This window comes from Canis lupus, chromosome 1 (assembly GCF_011100685.1).
Source record: "Canis lupus familiaris isolate Mischka breed German Shepherd chromosome 1, alternate assembly UU_Cfam_GSD_1.0, whole genome shotgun sequence".
In the NCBI taxonomy this organism is placed as follows: Eukaryota; Metazoa; Chordata; class Mammalia; order Carnivora; family Canidae; genus Canis; species Canis lupus.
Window position 1 is genome coordinate 21,374,276 of NC_049222.1, and position 18,807 is coordinate 21,393,082.

The window sequence follows — 18,807 nt, forward strand, 5'->3', positions numbered from 1 at the left end:
ATTTATCCATGTTTTATATAGTTTATGTGCTATGATTTTATAATTAATTTATATTGCTCCAACAACTGTGTATTATGGTAGCATCTAATTTACTTGACTATTAACTTAGTGTTATTTCCAGTTTTTCACTATTATAGGTAGTACTCCAGTGAGTCTCTTTATAAGCTCCTTCCTATATTTTACATTGTTTCATCAGACTCTAGTCTGATTTTATTTTATTTCCCAGAAATACAAATAGTGTGAATATTTATGATTTTTGATACATATTGGCAAATTGATTGCCAAAGGGTTGCACCACTTTAAAAGTCTATGGATAAGTTATGTGCATTCCAGTTTTAGCTTACCTTTATTGCCATTGAGTATTAACTCAATATATAAAAAATGGTTTTTCATTTAAAATTTGCATTTATTTGAATACTACTGTAGTTGAACAAACTAAAGCATTTGTGTTTAACTTTGCAAATGAGAAATGTTTAGAGGTATTTGAATAAGGGACTAAGTAGCTTTTTTATTACCCCTCTTAACCGAATGTGAACATATCTCCTTGTGACCTAAAGCTAATTCAAACATCTGTGCTCCCCAGATGCATTCCCTCCTACCTTCTCCGAGATCTCGCTCAATGGATTATGTCCACTACATTTCACCGTTGACTTCTCTCTCTAAACAGCCTCTTCCCCAATTCTTTTCCTTTTACAGTCAAACTTCTTAGACTTCTTAGGTGTGTATTTAATATCCACCTTATCTTTTAGGTTTTTTTTTTAAGATTTTATTTATTTGTGAGAGAGAGAGAGAGAGAGAGAGAGGCAGAGACACAGGCAGAGGGAGAAGCAGGCTCCATGCAGGGAACCCGACATGGGACTCAATCCCGGGTCTCCAGGATCACGCCCTGGGCCGAAGTCGGCGCTAAACTGCCGAGCCACCCAGGCTGCCCTCTTAGTTTTTATATCTCTGAAATACCACTTTTGTTTCTGCTCTGCCATTTGAGTGACTCTTATCATGAAGATTGCTGATGATCCTTATTACATTGGATGGATAAATTTCAGTCCTTAAATTGCACTCACTACATGACCTGCTTTAGCGTTAGGTACTATGACTACTCCTGGCTTCTGAAATACTCTTTTATTCTGTGACACTGTACTTTATTGCTTTTCCTCCTTCCTTGTTTTTTTCTGATTCCCTTTCTTAGTTTCCTTTTGCTCTCTCCATCTTTTAGAATTGTGAGATTTCCCAGGGAATACAGTGCATTCTTCTCTGTATCTGTATGGAGGACTTCATTCATTCTCATGGCTTCATTTATCATCTAAATGTTAATGATTTCCAAATTTACGTCTTTATCCTAAGCTTCAGTTGTTTGTATCAATCCACCTACTAACATTGTTTGCTTGGAAGTCTTACCGGCACTTCTAATTTATCTTATAGTCTCCTTCATCATCCTATCAAACCGGCCTGTTCTATGTGCTTTTTCCCAGTGAAATTCCCACTGACTCAGCATTATCCTAGACTCTTCCTATCATTTACTCGAAACATGTAATTAGCTAACAAATCCCATTGACTCTGCCTCTGTAAATACTCACTTGCTGTATCTCCTCCATACCAGGTAAATGTCATTTCATCTCATCTTTCTGCTTCCTGTCTTATTCTCTTCAATTCTTTCTTCATTTTGCATCCAGAAACTCCATCTGACATGAAGATCTGATAGTTCTATTCTTCTGAAAATGTTTCAATGATTCCTGTTAAATTTTAAGGGAAAAAAACCCCCAAACACCCTAAATAATGCTGTACAAAGTAAAAAACACCTGACATGACTTACAAAGTACTTCATCATTTGGCTTTTACTTATCTCTCTGGCCTTACTTTCTTTCCTTATTCTACACTCAAATTACATGAAACTTTTTTCAGAGTTTTGAATGTGCTGTCCATTCCCCACTCCATGCCCACATCCTGCTCTTGCATTCTCTGGTCATATTCCATGCTGTTTTCTTTCCTACATTTAATTACCTATTTTCTACTCCTCCTTCAAGTCTGAACTCACTTTACCTGTTCAGAAAAATCTGGATTTAGAGATCCTCCTTAGCATCCCTCCTTTATTCTTTTCTGATCTAAGTGTATTAGTTATTCATCCTTTATCCACAGTATCTCCATTATGTCAGTGCTTAATATGCATTTGTTGAATTAATGAAATTTTTAAATTAAAAAATCTTTAACTGAGCCTTCAACCTGTGCCAGATACTTACCTAAGTGGCGGGGGTACTGCAGTGAACAAAACAACAGCTCCTGACTTCATGGCTCTTAACTCCTAATGTAACAGGGAGAGAGACAGACAAACGCATATATAATTATCATGGTATGATAAGTGCAATGAAAAAAAAAAAGCAAAGGAGAGCCTATATGGTCTTCAACAGCAGAGAAGTATGGGGAGAACATTCTAGATAGAGGTCTTAATCTGGTTACTGTATGTAATATGAGGAATGACTTAAGGCTAGTAGAACACTGAAGAAACTATAGGAAATTAGGGCGAAAATGAAAGATCTATTTCATGTTGGTCATAAAGTAATTGACAAAATTTGTTGACTTATCAGCCATGCCTGTAAGAAGGAGTCTCAGAATTTAGATAACTGGGAGAATGATGCCATTGACAGGAATATGGAAATACTGAGGGGTAGCTCAGTTCTTTTTATAATAAAATATGAATATGAGTATTAGAAAATTTGTACCCTTCTAGCAATCATGGGATCTCTAAGTCGTAAAAGATGATGGGTTAGAGCCCATAAGAGAAAACTGTGGTTTGAAGACTTGTCAGTCTTTATGGAGGTAAGAGTCGCAGCTGAGAGGTTAGATACAAATTTTTTAAAAAAATTAATGAATCCATGGGTTATTCATTCAGAGTAACCTCTACTCATCATGTATTTTTGTGGTTGGTCCATCTAAAAATATTTCAGCTATCATGTGGGGAGATCCATGACAGTTTTTGACATTTTAATATCTAGGTAACACAGGAATATAGATGAAAAAAATACTAAAAATGTTCTGTTTCAAAGAGTAGTTTCCTACTTCTTATGTCTTCTAATTTCCAGGAGGATTTTTTCTTAATTCTGGCTGTTTTCCTTTATAATTACCTCTGTGTTTCTGAATAATACACTATTTCTTTATTTGTTAATTTTTGACATTTGACTTCTCACAATGGTAGATGAGTACATAGTTCTCTCTGTTCTCATGTTCCCAACATAGTTGTATCATGTTTTTAGTTAAATAGGATAGTCAGGGTTTACATTATTATGACTGAAAATATTCATGGGTAGGGCAAATAATGCCCTATCATCATCAGAATGGTTTTCATAATTTATTGTTGTTGTTGTTAATCTTAAGAATTGTATGCTAGGTTTCTTTATGATTATAGTTAATCTTTCCTAATGCTTTAATATTTCTGCCACAGGCCCATTAATAATATTTTTATTCTGCTGAAATCCATGGGATTCCGTCTTGTATTTTTCTTGGAGTCACCTCAACTGGCCTTAGGCTGGATTCGTTCTCTGGTCCTGCTGTGTAGCTGTGGCTCTAGGGATTTCCTGGGCTGTACTTCTGCACTGGACTTTCCTGGATTTCTGTCTTCCTCTGTCTCTGTATACGCCCTTAATTATAGCTAATCCTCCAGTACCTTTCTCATAAAATATATTGGGAATAGGAACCTGCACATTAGAAATAACTTTATTCTTTCTGGACACAATCAGGTTTGACCCCAGCATCATTTACTGAAAAGACCATTTTTTTTCATTGCTCTGCATTATCATGTCATAAATGAAACGCGAAAGTGTGGAAGTCTTATGAAAGTTAGTTTTTGGGCTCCCAGTTCTATTTTTGGTCTATTTGTAAATGTGAATCAGTTTCTACACTCAAGTCTATTTCATTGGTCTGTTGTTTCTTTCCTAATACCTCACTGTCTTCATTACTATAGTTTTGCAAAAGGACTTTTTTTTTTAAGATTTTATTTACTTATTCATGAGAGACACAGAGATAGAGAGAGAGAGGCAGAGACACAGGCAGAGGGAGAAGCAGGCTCCATGCAGGGAGCCCGATGTGGGACTCGATCCCAGGACCCCGGGATCACGCCCTGAGCCTGAGGTGGACGCTCAACCACTGAGCCACCCAGGCATCCCTATAAAAGGTGTTGCTATCTAGTAGTGTATGTTTCCACCGTTGTTATTCTTGGATCAAGATTATCTTGGTTAGTTTATGGCTATTTGCATTTCTACATAAATTTTAGATTCATCTTGTCTACTGTTCTCCAAAACCTGCTAGGATTATAATCTATAGGACAATTTGGGTGAGAATTATCATTTTTACAATGTTAAGTCTTCCAGTTCATAAATCTTATATATCCTTCCATTAAAATATAAAATTATATCAAAATTATAGTTTTCAGTCTAGTGATCTTATATATCTTTAATTGATTTCTGGATATTTGATGTATATGGATGCCACTCCAAGTGATTACATTAATTTTTTTTTGTTTTCTAGTAATCTGTTGCTATTATGTAGAAATAAGTTGATTTTGTAGATTGTACTCACTTATCTTTGTAAATTCACTTTTTAACAGTGAGCCTTTTCAACCTTATACATGAACAGACAAACCTGTCATCTGCAAATGAGAGTTTTATTTCTTTCTTGCTAGCCTTTAAACCTTTGATTTTCTTTTTTTTCTATTTCACTAGCTAGGATTTCCAATATAATCTTGAATAGGAGTGATAACAGGTGTTCTTCTCTCATTCATGCTACCAGGGAATGTAATATTTCTCCATTATATATGATACTTGCTGTAGGGTTTTTTGGTAAATACTTCTTGTCAAATAAAGGAAATACAATTTACTTCTTTTCCTAGTCTACTAAGAATATTTTTCATGAATGGGTATTAAATTTTATCAAATTCTTTTTCTCTACCTAGTTAAATGCTGAAGTGGTTTTTATTCTTTATTCTGTTAATATAGCAAATTATAGTGTTTAGTTTATGAGGTAGTTTGTACTGCTTGATTCTTTTGAATGTTACACAAACCTTGAATTCCTGGATTAAGCCCAATGTAGTCATGATGTATTATCACTGTTACTGCTGTTCTGATTTGCTGTTAGTGATTTAGGATTTTTGCACTTATATTCCCTAGAGAGATTGACTTGCATTTTTCTTTTCTCCTAATTTTCTTCTCAATATTTTAGTATAGAGGTTTTGCTGCTTTTGTAAAATAAGCTGGGAGGTGATCCTTCTTTTAAGGTTCCCTGGAAGACTTTGTGTAAAATTGGTACACTTCTTTTTATGTTTGGAAGAATTAATTGTGAGGCATCTACCCCCGCCCTTTTTAAAAATGGGAATGCTTGAAATTATGTTCAACTTATTTGATAGGCATGTGGATGAGTATTGATATTTTCTATTTCTTCTTATATCAAATTTGAGAATGTTTTCTAGGAATTTGTATATTTCATAATTTTCAAACTTAGCGGTTTAAGATTGTTCATAACATTTTGACAAGTATTGTATGCTCACTTTGTGTAGTGCTTATGACAAAATCTAGACAAGCAGCTATAGCAGATGGTACTGCATGTCCGTCCCCCTCAACTCCCTCAACTTCTGATTTTTGCTGTTTGCTTCATTCTCCCAGCTTCTTTTGCCCAAATTGTTATCTTTTGCCTTAACAAGCCATCTCACTGTAGTTTGCACAGCCACATGAGTCAAACTTTTCCTTGATTTACATAGTAATTTTCTTGTCCTGATCTTGCCCTTTCTTCCTGGGCCACTCTCACAAAATAAGGAGGTAGCTAGGGTTTGACTTTTGATGTTTGCAGTCCATGGTATTTAAGTTAAGTTGTTTTTGCTGACCAGAACTAGACAACTCAGATATCATATGGGATTGATTTGAAATAGAGCGTTTTATAAACTGGACAGTGAATTCCTTCTGGGCAGGAAGCATCATTCCTCTGTATAGCCTTAACCTAGTGTCTTGCATATTTAGTTTTTCATGAGTCAGTGAATATAAAGTGCACATTTTCTGGATTTTGCTTTAGTCTACAAATACATAACAAGGCCCTTTGTTCTTTGATTAGATTTAGTAAAAGCCTTAGAGAAGTGAATCAAATATTCATCGAATTTATGAAATTCTAACATTAGAAAATGAGAAATTAGATAAAAATTGTATATGTTCAAAGCATTTTCTCATTCTGTTAAATTAGGGTTTTGATGACCTTCTGAGATGGATAAATGATTGGTATTTCTATTTTACTAGTGAAGTTACATCCAAGGAGATTAAGTCACTTGCCTAAGTAAGATATCACATTTATTTAATAATTGAGTCGAGAAAGAAGCACTCAGCTTCCAAACCAGTATCTTTTTGTTACCCTGTACTCCTACCTAGCCACAAATTCATCTCTAAAACATTTTAGTGCCACCGTTGTGTCTCAACATCCTGCTCTTGATAGAGATGAAGACTCTGCAGATTAAAACTCTTTAAGTAGTGAAATTTTAATGGTAACTTTTGGTTCTTCTCTTTTACAAAATATTAACACTTCTGTCCTCAGATACCACAAAAGGTCTATGACATTTATATATTTTAAATATTTGTTTTTGTTAGATAAAACTGCTCATACTATAATTTCTTTGAGTCTTACCATTAGTTTTAATTTGTTGCTTAATAGTAATGGAAAATACAGAAGCATACAGAAAAATAAAGGGCAGACTTTTAATAAGTCTTCTGATAGTAGGCGATTTCAACAGTGAGGTAGGGCAAAAGAGGCTTGAATCAAGAACTGGATTTGGTAATTGCAAGGTTACGGTGACCTTGGGCAGGTCAGTGTTAACAGAATAATAGGAGTAGAGTTTAATTTAGAAGGAAGAAATGAATGGAAGGTTAGGAAACGAGAGAAAGTTTCTCTTCCAATAGAAAGCAGAAGATAGAGCTGGTTTGAGGGAGAAGTAGAGTGTATAGGGACATTTTTAAAAGTAATCAGTGTTGAAGTATATGTTTCTTCTGGGGAAGAAGCCCAAAGAGAGGAAGAAGCCCAATGAAAGGAAGAAGGAACATGGAAAATGTGGGAGGAGAAGTTGGGCAAATTGTTCGGACAAGATCAGGTGGAGACAAAAGATACGACCAAGAGCCAAGTGAAGAGATAAATCCAAGAAAGGCAGCAGGATACTTATTCCTCTGAGACAAGAGATAAGTGAGGAAAGGGTAAATGGTGCAGATGGAATTTACTGTGGAAGGAATATTTGATGAGCTCAGGACCCTTTGGCTTGAGCTCCTGGCTTTCCTGATCATCACAAGAGTCCATCATTATAGCTTCTTGATGTAGGAGCTGACATTCAGCTTGTGGCACATATTTGAAATAAACGATGAGAAATAGGAATTCAGATATATAGGAGTTTTAGGTGAAATTTACTTAGTTCCATTATTGAAGTTTCAGTGTATTTCTATATGATCAGTTAATTTTTTTAGTGGAGATTATACTTTCAAAAGGTAAAGGAGGGTGCATTTTCAGATAATATATGAGAGCCCAAATCAATTATAAGTTTTTGTGTGGCTCAGTTTGATGAGATGGCTTTTTCTCTGGGGTTTTAGTTTAGAATTGACCAGACCCTAACGATAGCTACACATTAAGAAATTATGGAAATTAATGTTCGAGATCAACCTTTTGTTCTTTTTTTTTTTTCCTTTAAAGATTTTATTTATTCATTTGACAGAGAGAGATTGAGCACAAGCAGGGAGAGCAGCAGAGGGAGAGGGAGAAGCAGTCTCCTGGCTGAGCAAGGACCCCGACTCCAACATGGGGCTTGATCCCAGGACCCCGGGATCATGATCTGAGCTGAAGGCAGACGCTTAAGTGACTGAGCCACCCAGGCGCCCCACAGCCTTTTGTTCTATTTTGTTGTTCTACCTGTACTTGAATACCTAAAATCATTCTGCATGGAGATGTGCCTTTCTCAGTAGTCAGTGGCAGATTTGCACATGCCTGTGGTCTCTGATCCTTTGTTAGTAATAGACAGCTCCTTCTAACATCTGTACATACAGATTCTTTCTAACTTACAGGTTGGGATATAAATGTCATGGTTGTTTGGAACTCTACATCTTCCAGCAGAAATGATATTAGAAATGGTTCTTGCATCTCAGATCAGCCTATAAAAGACCACTTTATCTTAGGTGTGTGTGAATTATTAAAAGTAATTACTGTTTATAACCATGTTTGTATCTGGAAGTGCCTTACTTAAATTTCAACTCTTAGGGTAAGAATGTTTCTCCCACTTCTGCTTTATCTTACACCGTCATCTGGCATTGACAAAAGAGGCACCCAGCAACAAGCCACCTAGAGTAGTTCTTACAAGGCCCGCATTGAGGACCTGGGATAGAGACTCAAAAGATGAGAAAGGAGCGGCTGCACTCATGGCATATGCCAACAGAGGGCTCTTCTGTGTGTTTTGCCTGTGAGATTTGGGCCCCTAGCATGGTAAACCTCCTCCTGACCCTCTTTCTCTTTCTCTGGACCAGTGGCCCTCACCTAGACCTGATTTTGTCCTGTCTTCCCCCATATATGCAGGGACATTTGGCAATGTCACAGCTGGGGTGGTGCTACTGGTACGCAGCAGGTGTAGGCCGGGGATGCTGCTAAACATCACAACAAAGAATTATCCACCCCAAAATGTTAATAATGCCAAGATTGGGAAACTACTTTAAACCATAGTTCCTCGTTCGAGTTTGCTTCTCCCCCTCTTTCTCTTCTTATTTCACTGCAGAGCAGAAATGTAGTTTGTGTTCACTGATTCTCTCCTACCTTCTATTCTTGAAATAAGCACAGAGCCCTTTTGCGGTTTTCTAAGGGATTTACTGTCCTCACAACATGGAAACAGATGGAGTAAAAATAACAAGAAAATGACAGTTTCAGGAAATCTTAATTAAAAGCTACCCATGTTATCTGCTGGCCTTTAAATAGAACAAAATTCTGATCCTTCTCTAGGCTTCCTACTGTTCTTCCCATTGTGGTTTTCTCATTCCCTGAGTCCCCTCCTTCCTCAGTCATACTGCTCATCTGTGGAGAGCCTTGGCAGTGATCCTTTCGGGGTCCTCCACATGAGCAGTGGCCGGAGGGATGAAAAGCCCTTGGGTTATTTTAACATGGAGCGAAGGGAAGGTTATAAATACTTCCCTTTGTGCATATATCCAGCCAGAACTACTTTGTGTTGCCCTCCTTCTATGAAATCCACTGAATGAGATTATATTACAGCATTTTCCTAAGTCCTACTGCATGGCATGAAGGTCTCCTTTCTCTACTAGTTTCTCCTCTTTTCCCCCTGCACTATGCTTCCTACCATTGCCCCGAAGTTACGGGAACACAGGTGCACAGGCCCCGTGCTTAGAACGGCCCAGGCCTCATTGAATGCTCACTGTTGTGATCCTGAAATTCTTAATATTTTTTGAACTAGCGACCCCATATTTTTATTTTCATTGACTGGGTCCTGCAAATTATGTGGACGGTCCTGTTCACCAGAATTCTTCCAACCAACGTTGGTCTAGGCGAGAAGCAGCCTGGCTAGGATGAGAAGATGAAAAGGAAGAGTTTTAAGACACTTGTAGCAAGAAAACCCCAGCTGAAAACCTGGGAGGGAAGGGCAGATGCATGTGCATGTGCTCTGTCTTCATGTATGAATACTCAGCTTTCAGAGTTGATTACTTTTTGATTTATTTATATTTGTTAATTTTAATAAGATGACCGGTTACTTATTGAATGCTGTTGTTTGATCAGTGTGGTGAAAGACGTGGGTGAAAAATGTAGTAAAATGATACTTGCTTTGTACTGGGCATGTTCAAGTGTTTGTAAAACCTCCTCAGTTAGTTTCTATAACCCTTTGAGGTTGTTTTTATTGTTCTTTTCCATAGAGTGGGAAACTGATATTGAGACGGGTTAAATTATTTAACTTCATAAAACCAGTGACAAAGCATGGATTTGAACTCAAGCCCACTGTCATTCACTCTGCTACTCAGAAGTTAAATCTTCCTAACCTTCCTACTCTTGACAGTTGACTGTCAAGTTGATGTTATGAATATAAATAGGTTAATTTCTCTTTATCAGTGAATTTTTTTTGAACACTACACAGATGGATCAGTGCTTTTCAAATTAAATATAATGGATGAATATATAATACTGGTATATTTGGTCTACATGTTTTTCAATGTTTCATGAGAAATAGATACTAATATAATTAACCTAAAATAGTATTCTTATAGAAAAAATTCAAAGTCTTCAGTTTTGTATGCTCGGTAAAACACTCCCCCACTCCTGCCTGATGAAATGCCTACTTCTGCTCTGTTGTTAGTGGGACTCATCCGAAAGCATTTTCTTGGATTAGGTGGTCTCAGACTTTACTTTCCACCCACCAAATAAAAATTTGGTGTTCGATGGGGTTGATATTTGCAATTCTAAGAAAGCTAATTTGCAAGGAATATATATTACATCAATTCTTTGGTTTTTATCTTGGAAGCTACCCCAAATTGTGGTCTGATACCTTCTTTAAAGCTCTATGCTAGCTTTAGTCTAAACATATTACAAGGCTGGGCCTCTTAATTCTGCATGAGGAGGAGACAGGCATCAGCACAGATTGCCTACAACTGAAGGCTGACACAGTATTAGTTATTGGCAAATGGATTAAGAGTAACTTGACAGTTTCTGTCACATTTATTGAACTTTTTCAGCCTTTGATGTCATGAGTGGAAGGGTCTGAGGCCTGGTACCTTACCACCTAACACAGAGCCAAATATGTAAATACTCTTCTAGAGCTTTTAGTGTTAAGCTGAGGACCATTTATTTAATCACATTGATCTGAGTTTTAATTCCAGCTGCACCACTGACTAGTTATGCAACCTTTGGTAAGTGACTGTGTATGGGACTAATAACGTCTTCTTCGAAGTGCTGTAGGGAAGATTAACTGGGTTTCTGTACACAAAGCACTGAGCACAGTGCTGGGCCTCTGGAAAGGGGGCATGGTGGGTAAATGGTAGATTGTCCTCTTCCTCCTCCTCTTACTCCACCAGGAGAATGTGCTGCTTGGGCATCAGCTCTTTCTCTATTTATGCCCACACAGTTTGGTATACTCTTCAATATACTTTGCTGCATGTCTTCCTGCAGTGAAAAAGAGAAAGGCAGATATCTTCCTCCGGTCCTCTGCAAGGATAGAATGGAATAATATATTTTTTACTTTTTTGGTGTAATCAGGAATGAAACTCGGCAACCTTGGTGATCAGTATACACCAGCCCTATGTATGCACTGCCATTCTTTCAACACAAACCAAACCAGTCTTTCTCAAACTGAGATTGCTGGGCCTGCATCAGAATCACCTAAGACACGTATAAAATAAATCAATACATCTAGCCACATATCCCAGACCTACTGAACAGAATCCCTAGGGCTGAGACCTTGGGATATACATTTAAAGTAAGGCACTCTGGTTATTCCTCTGCATTAAAACACTTAGAAATACTGACCAGTGCTCTGTCTCCCCTCCTTGCCCACTTAACCTACTTCCTTGCCTTGAATTCTCACACTTTTTTTTTTTTTAAGAGCTGCCTCTTCTTAAAAGCCTTCCCAGATTCTCCCAAGTTGAAGTTAATTTTGTATCTTCACTGTTGTGGTTGTCATTGTCTGTCTTGTAGCGTTTTGCTAGTTTTCCACCAAACAGTAAGCTCTGAGAGGGCAGTGATTGCCAGTTACCCTAATAACTATCCCCGGTGCCTAGCAAAATACTTTGCCCATAATGGGCAATGAAAAAATATTTGTTGAATTTGAATCGATCCTCTGATTAGTTTTTTCCAGTACAATGTCTTACCCTGACTTCCCCAGAAAAGCACAAATTCCTTCATAGTTCAGGAAGTACAAGCTCAGGGTGATGGAGGAGAGTACCGATAAACATGACTAGCCCGAGTTCCTGGTGCATCAGAACACGGAGATGTGTGCTTGTGGTTGTGAGGAGTTGCTTTGCAATCCCTGTTTCTTCCTCAACCTCTTCTTTGGATATTCTCTGTAAGACGGGTTGAACAAATCCCCCAAATCTCTAGTTAAGTCCACAGCAATTAAGATGAGAAAATGCTACTACAGTTGTATCGTGGGTTGGGTTTATTTTCAGAAGACAGATTGATCATTTCACTAAAGAAGCAGCTTTCCTAACACAAGATCCCGTTTGTCCCTGGGGACTCTGAGAGAGATGAAGTACAGGCATCCGCACTTGCCTGATGTCGTGGATGTACGTCCTACATCCATATGAGGAGCAAAGTTACAGAGATGTGCTCGAGTGTCCAGTAAGGTGGTCCCTTCGAAGCTGATTGCTTCTGTCACTGATATTTTAGACCCTTCTGTGGTTTGGGATGACCTTTAATCCCAGCTGCTGCTTCTCCATCAGCTAGTCAACTGGATAGGACATTGCTCAGATTTTTGGCAATGTAATGTAATGCACACAGGAAGGGATCCAATTTTCTCATGTACTGGAGGGTGACAGAGAACGAGGTATTAGAGGCACCTGGAGGATCTAATTAGTGGGGATTAGGAAGGGATATAATAACTGGGGGTGATAGCACATTTTGGGAGTTTCTCCAAATATGAAATCACTGCTCCTTAAAAGTGCTACATTGACTCTTTGGCCTCACACGGGCAGCAGGGTTACTCTGAGGATATCATTGGACTTGGCAGGTGAAGTCAGATTTTCAGTGGGTGGGTCAGGTATTATGAAAGCTAAAGTGCTTATGAAGGTGTGGTGCAAGAGACCCGATAGCTATTGTAGAGGGAGACTCCTTACAAATTTAGGGAGATTCTTCTTTCTTTTTCTTTTCTTTCTTTTCTTTTCGTTTCACTTCTCTTTTCTTCTTTTCTTTTTGCCTTTAGACTTTTAAAAGCTGGAGAAGTAATGTAATAAGAATTCCAGATGGCCACAACTTGTCACCTAGTAAAAACATGGAATTCTTAAATGAGCAAATCAGGGAATTTTACATTTAGGCTGAGGGAGACTTCTCCCCTCCCTTAACCTCTCCACAGTGTGCAGGGTTATAAAATGATCAGAGAGAAAAAGCAAAGGTCATTGAATCTGGTGAGAGGAGCTACTTCCTAGAGTAAATTTGGTGAAGATTTATGGGGAAGGGGATCGGGTGATCAAGTTGAAATGGGCCAGGGGGCTGGAGTTAGTGCGAATCAGTCACTGCCTGAGGAACTGGCTTGGAGCATAAAGAAAATGGTAATTCTAGCAGCTGGATAAAGTTTGTGTTTGTTAAAAAACAGTTCAATTTCAGTACCCCAAAGAATTCCCTCACACTGACCCTTTGTAGTCAGACCCCCCTCTCTCTACCCCTAATCCCTGGCAACCATCCCTATAGTTTTTTCTTCTTCAGACTATCATATAAATGGACCACATAGTGTGTAGAAAACTAGCATAAATTGAATCATACAGTATATAAAAGACTAGTTTCTTTCACTTGGCATAATGCCTATGTCAATTTAAAAAATATTTTAAAAGGCAAAGAAGCCCCTGGCCCCAAAACAAACACACAAAACACGTGGGGGCCTGAGAAGATGAACATAGGGAAGGCAAGTTAGTAACATGGGGATTTGTAAACAGACGTTTATCTCGTGAAGACTGTTTCAGTTCTCACGGAAATTAGGTGAGCCGATCAGTGTTGAATGAGTGGTGGAAAGGTTGGAGAGCAGGGCACTGGTGACCTGTACCCAACATGTGTTTTCTTTTATCAAACTAGCCTTTTCGTCCTTCTCTGACCTTTCCCACATCCCCTACCTCCTCTGGGGAGCGCTGAGTGAGGACTTCGGCACATACACATATGTATATCTGTGCATCTCCATTTTCGTGGCATAAACATTTCATTTACACAAAGATCATCAGTGCATATCTGATTTAACTTCAGACTTAGTTGAGGGCTGTCAGATGGCATGTGATGATGATACCAGGACTTGTAACCTAGAGCCATACACTCATCTCTCAGACCGAGGTTTATTTTGCAAAATTTTCCTCTTAAATTCTGTACCATTTTCCTTCAAGTTAATAAGAATTTAAAAGTTGAGAATTAAAAATTATAGAATATAAAAAAATTAAACTTTTGATATCTAGAATTGGAATTTCTATGTAAAATATTAATCTGTAAAATATTAGTAATCACATCTGTACATAACTTCTATACTTTGTTTTTTGGTAGTGTTGATTTATTTTGAAAGTTAAGTTACAATTTTATTATAAAAGGACTTAACAATCTCATATCCACTGATTTTTCCAAATACTTTTTCCTTTTTTCGTTAGGAATTAACTGGCTTTTGTTTTCCTTGCTTTTTTCCCCATAGTTGTGATAATCAATGCATAGATATTATGTCCCACAAAAAGGAAATAGCTGGTGGGGTTTCTTGGGACATTTATCACATTTATCAGCTGTTACCTTCACCTAACCGTTTTTCACCCATGATGATTAATGCGTTCATGTCCTCATATATGTTGACCATATTTTCTGCCAGTGACATAATTTATAGGGAGATGTAAGGAGTCACCGTATACCAGAGGTCTTCAAAAGAGAGTGAAGCCTTCTATTGCGAGTTATTCTTGGTGTTAGCATTGAGGTTATTCAAGATCCAATATACTACTCTTCGGCCAATAACAGATTTTCTTATATCTTTCATTAGTCTGGAGGGCAATTACTTGATACTTTTCATACATCTAGAAGTCAAAATATAAGCCCTCAATGTGGTCAAAATTTGCTAAAAGTAAATAAAAACCTTGTGCCTTCTCCATGACAGGCACTTTACGTATATTGCCTTATTAAACGCTGCATTAGTCTCCTGTTGTGCTCATTGCTGTCACTTTTTACAGAAGAGGCCATTGCAGGTTTTGACATCTAGAGCTGGGGTTTCAGCTTGGGTTTGTGTGTCCCTCAGGATCTTCATTCTGAGTCCTGTTACTCCCATATTCAGGCATTCAATATTTTTTTCAGTCCCAGTATTTTTTCAGTACCTCCTTGTGACTGGCCCCAGATATCCAGGATTAAAGACAGATATACAGAGTTCTAAGGAATTCCTGTATCTGTTTTTTTGGGGGCTGCAGTAAATAAGAGAAAAGAGATAAGGCTTGAGGACAAAGACACAGTGTATCTCATCTCTTGCCGCATCCACAGGGCGGCTCCTGGCTGGAGCTCAGGAAATACATGTGGAACGGATGAATGACGTTATTGAGAAGTAATAGCTAACTAGGCGAGAAAAACAAAGTATAGAAAGGATATAAAAATCAGACAGCAGAACTGTTTTGGAACATTGAGTATTTGACTAAGCAACTGCTTACCTCAGTGGCCCCATAGAGCATGAGGAACCTTCAGTGTTCTGACTCATGCCCAGAATGAAGACGTGGGGCCAGTGAGTGATCTGGGCTCTGCAAAACAGGGAGAGAGTCGCCCATGAACGTGACACCTTGTTTCAAGAGCAAGGAAGTAGGCAAAACATTTTGGAACGTTTCCATTAAAACTGGCTCTTTACCCCTTGAAAGTATGCCAGAGGGCTAAACTTCGGTGTTGTGGAAATATCACCTAGGTGGAGGAGCTCTTTCCCTAAATGATTCTGGATAAAAGAGTGTTACATAATATAATTTGTTTTCTTTTCCCTGATAAATTATAACATTAAATTTTCATACCAAATCTTTAAAAATTCAAGTCTTATTCTTTGGAATCTACCTTTTAAAGTACTATGTGAAAAAAAAAATAAAGTACTATGTGTAGTATATAGCATATAAAAATCCTCAGTGCTGTAACAAGTGATAGATTGCATAAAATAAGCCATTTTTTGATTAATATCATTTGAAAGAATTATGATGTGTTGGAATAATTCATCTTTGGAGTGTCATGTAGTGTCTGTAAGGAAAAAATGGGGAAATTAGGAAACTATTGAAATGATTTCAATTTCATCATTCAGCAGCATCGATGCGCTACTTTCTTGTCCCAAGAATGTATATTAACAGTGATGTTTTGCCTTACAGCTTTTCTGGGAGAAGAGGCTACAAGGACTTAGTGCATCAGATGTAACAGAACAAATTATAAAAACCATGGAACTACCTAAAGGTCTTCAAGGTATTACCCAAATTCAGTTGAGCGGTACCTGCTGTGTGCCAGGCTCTGTGTTAGATGCTGTAGAGTCAGAAATGATTAAGACAGGGTCTTTACTTGGGGGAATTGTATGCCTTGCTGGATGATGTCCCCCTTGTGTTTTAGTAAACCCAGGGAAAATGTACCTGAAAAGCTGTTTGTTGCAGGGATGTTTTAGATTTTTTTCTATTTAAAGATTTTGGCTTTAGGTTAGGTTCATCATATAAATTAGCCCATGTGCTGCTTTTAGAACCCAATGGCACCAAATAGCAGAATTTCTCAAGCTTCCTGCTCACAGCAGCATTTGGCTCCAGCAACCGCTCTTTCACTCTTCCTCTTACCAAAGGAACCGCTAACCACTTTTCTGCCTCTCGCTGCATGCACTGCTGCTGCATGTAGCACTGGGGACAGATGCACTTTGGTTCAGGAACAGCAGCAAGTGGGGGCTGGGGTATAGAACTCAGTTAACTAGTGTGCCTGTCATATCACATGTTAATTCCAATTCTAGAGAAGCATTATTCTTCAGGTATTATAACTTTGGCTTCTAATTGTTGGTATAGTGTGGATTGCTCAAAATTCTCATAATTCATGGTTAAGACATTGTGTCATCCCTCTATGTTCTTGGAAATTATTGCTCTAACTGGTTTAATAAGTGTAGGACTTTAAGCAATGCGTTTAAATGTTGGCCATGTTGCCAATCTCCTACAAGTAGCCAAGATGTGCAATTATTAATTCTGTTAACTTGGATATTTTGTTAGGTATTTGAAAAAGATGTGAAAGCTGCAGGTAGAGCATGCTTGCATTGGCTTTTCCGTCGAAGTCCCAAAACAAAGGAAAGCGTTGAGATATTGCTAGAAATTAATGTTAAAACCTGTAAGAGGAGCTATTCTAGGACTCCAGGGATACATTCATAGGGAAACTTGAGTATAATGTGACTTTAGAAGGGATTTAGGTCATTAAAATAAATGACCTTGCTTGAGGAAATGTAGCCAACTTTAAAAAGTTTATTACCTTGGAAAAGGCATCTTGAAGTTGTTGTAAAGTTTTATTAAAATGCTTGGCCATTTTGTTACAATTTTTTTTCTTAAAGATTTATTTGTTTATTTTAGAGGAGGGCAGGGGCAGAGGGAGAGGAGGATAGTGAAGCAGACTCAATGCAGAGCATGGAGCTGACACAGGGCCTGATCCCATGACCCTGAGATCATGACCTGAGCCAGAACCAAGAGTCAGATGTTTAACTGACTGAGCCACCCAGGCGTCTCTTGTTTCTATTTTTTAAGTGTTAATTTTTTGGTGTACAGCAACTGTGAAGTGGATACGATATTATCCTTTACTTTGGCTTCTGTCAGTTTTAAATATATGATCCCAAACAAACATAAAAATATCAGTTGTGTTAGGCTACATAAGATTGGCTTAGCACATCTAGAAATTTCCTAAAATTTAACTGGCATATATTTCTAATTACAGGAGTTGGTCCAGGTAGTAACGATGAGACCCTCTTATCTGCTGTTGCCAGTGCTTTGCACACAAGCTCTGCACCCATCACAGGGCAGGTCTCCACTGCTGTGGAAAAGAATCCCGCTGTTTGGCTGAACACATCTCAACCCCTCTGCAAGCCTTTTATTGTCACAGATGAAGACATTAGGTAAGGCAGCCTAACATAACTGCAAAAACTTGTTCTTTACCTTGGATACATTTTATACTGCCTCTTCGTTTATGTGGCACATCTAGTAAATGATGCATCAGTCAGAGAGCTACACTTTTTTTTTTTTTTTTTTAATGGATCATCTGTGAAGTTAATGGAAGGTGATCTAGAACATGTAAAACAAATGCAAGTTTGGAAAAAGGTGGAAGTATCACAGTCATGTCCGAAGGTCACATCAGCTGCACTCTCTCCACATTGTTACTGCAGTGTCCTTTGCACTTTCAGGTGTGGCCTCTCTGCTCTAAAGAATCCTCTTCATTCAGTGATGCCTTTTGTGATTGCTTCCTGTGTTGGTTTGTCTGCAAACCAATCTCTCTTTAAAGCAGATCAGAACCATGCTGCTTTGAGCTGTGTTGATTTGTTTGCTTATCTTATGTTTATTCTCTTAAGTTCAGTTTAGACTTAATTTATCTCTGCTTCATCTTGTTTCAAGTAAAGATTTAAGGTGGCTTTACAGACGCGTGCGTGCGTGCGCGCGCACACACACACACACACACACACACAAAAGCCAGATGAGAAGGAAATGGCAGAGATCAAGCAAAAGGTAAACCCTAAAGCAATACAACAGAGTCAGGAGTAAGGACAGGGCCCAAGCTGCATCTCATAACATCTTTTACTTTCTAAGACTGGGCCACACATTAGGTTTTTAGTTAGAAATAGTGGAAGGAAAACATGCAACTCAGATTGATAATGCCCAGAAAAATATAAGCAAACCATTGATCAGATGAAGCAGACTATTTCAGATATTAAGACTAGAAAGAAATTCTTCTATGGAATTTATGAACTTAAGTATCATTACCTTATAATAAGACTGTAGTGTATTTTCTTTAACAATAGGACAATGTGTAGCACTTCACTATTTCTACTCTCTGAATGTTAAATCAGGTCTTATTGGATATTATTCCTAGACAAAACCAGCAGGTGGCACTTTTGAATCATATAATTCTAAAATATGTTTTATATTTGTA

At 38.0% G+C, this 18,807-nt stretch overlaps 1 protein-coding gene across 1 annotated transcript in view; it reads left to right on the top strand.

Moving 5' to 3' along the window:
* MBD2 (methyl-CpG binding domain protein 2) overlaps nucleotides 1-18,807 on the top strand; it is a 63,027-nt gene that overhangs the window by 38,054 nt on the left and 6,166 nt on the right. Inside the window, exons 4-5 of the mRNA XM_038525969.1 lie at nucleotides 16,029-16,119; nucleotides 17,602-17,779. Of these exons, the coding sequence (XP_038381897.1) occupies nucleotides 16,029-16,119; nucleotides 17,602-17,779 (269 nt within the window). The remainder of the gene's footprint in view (nucleotides 1-16,028; nucleotides 16,120-17,601; nucleotides 17,780-18,807) is intronic.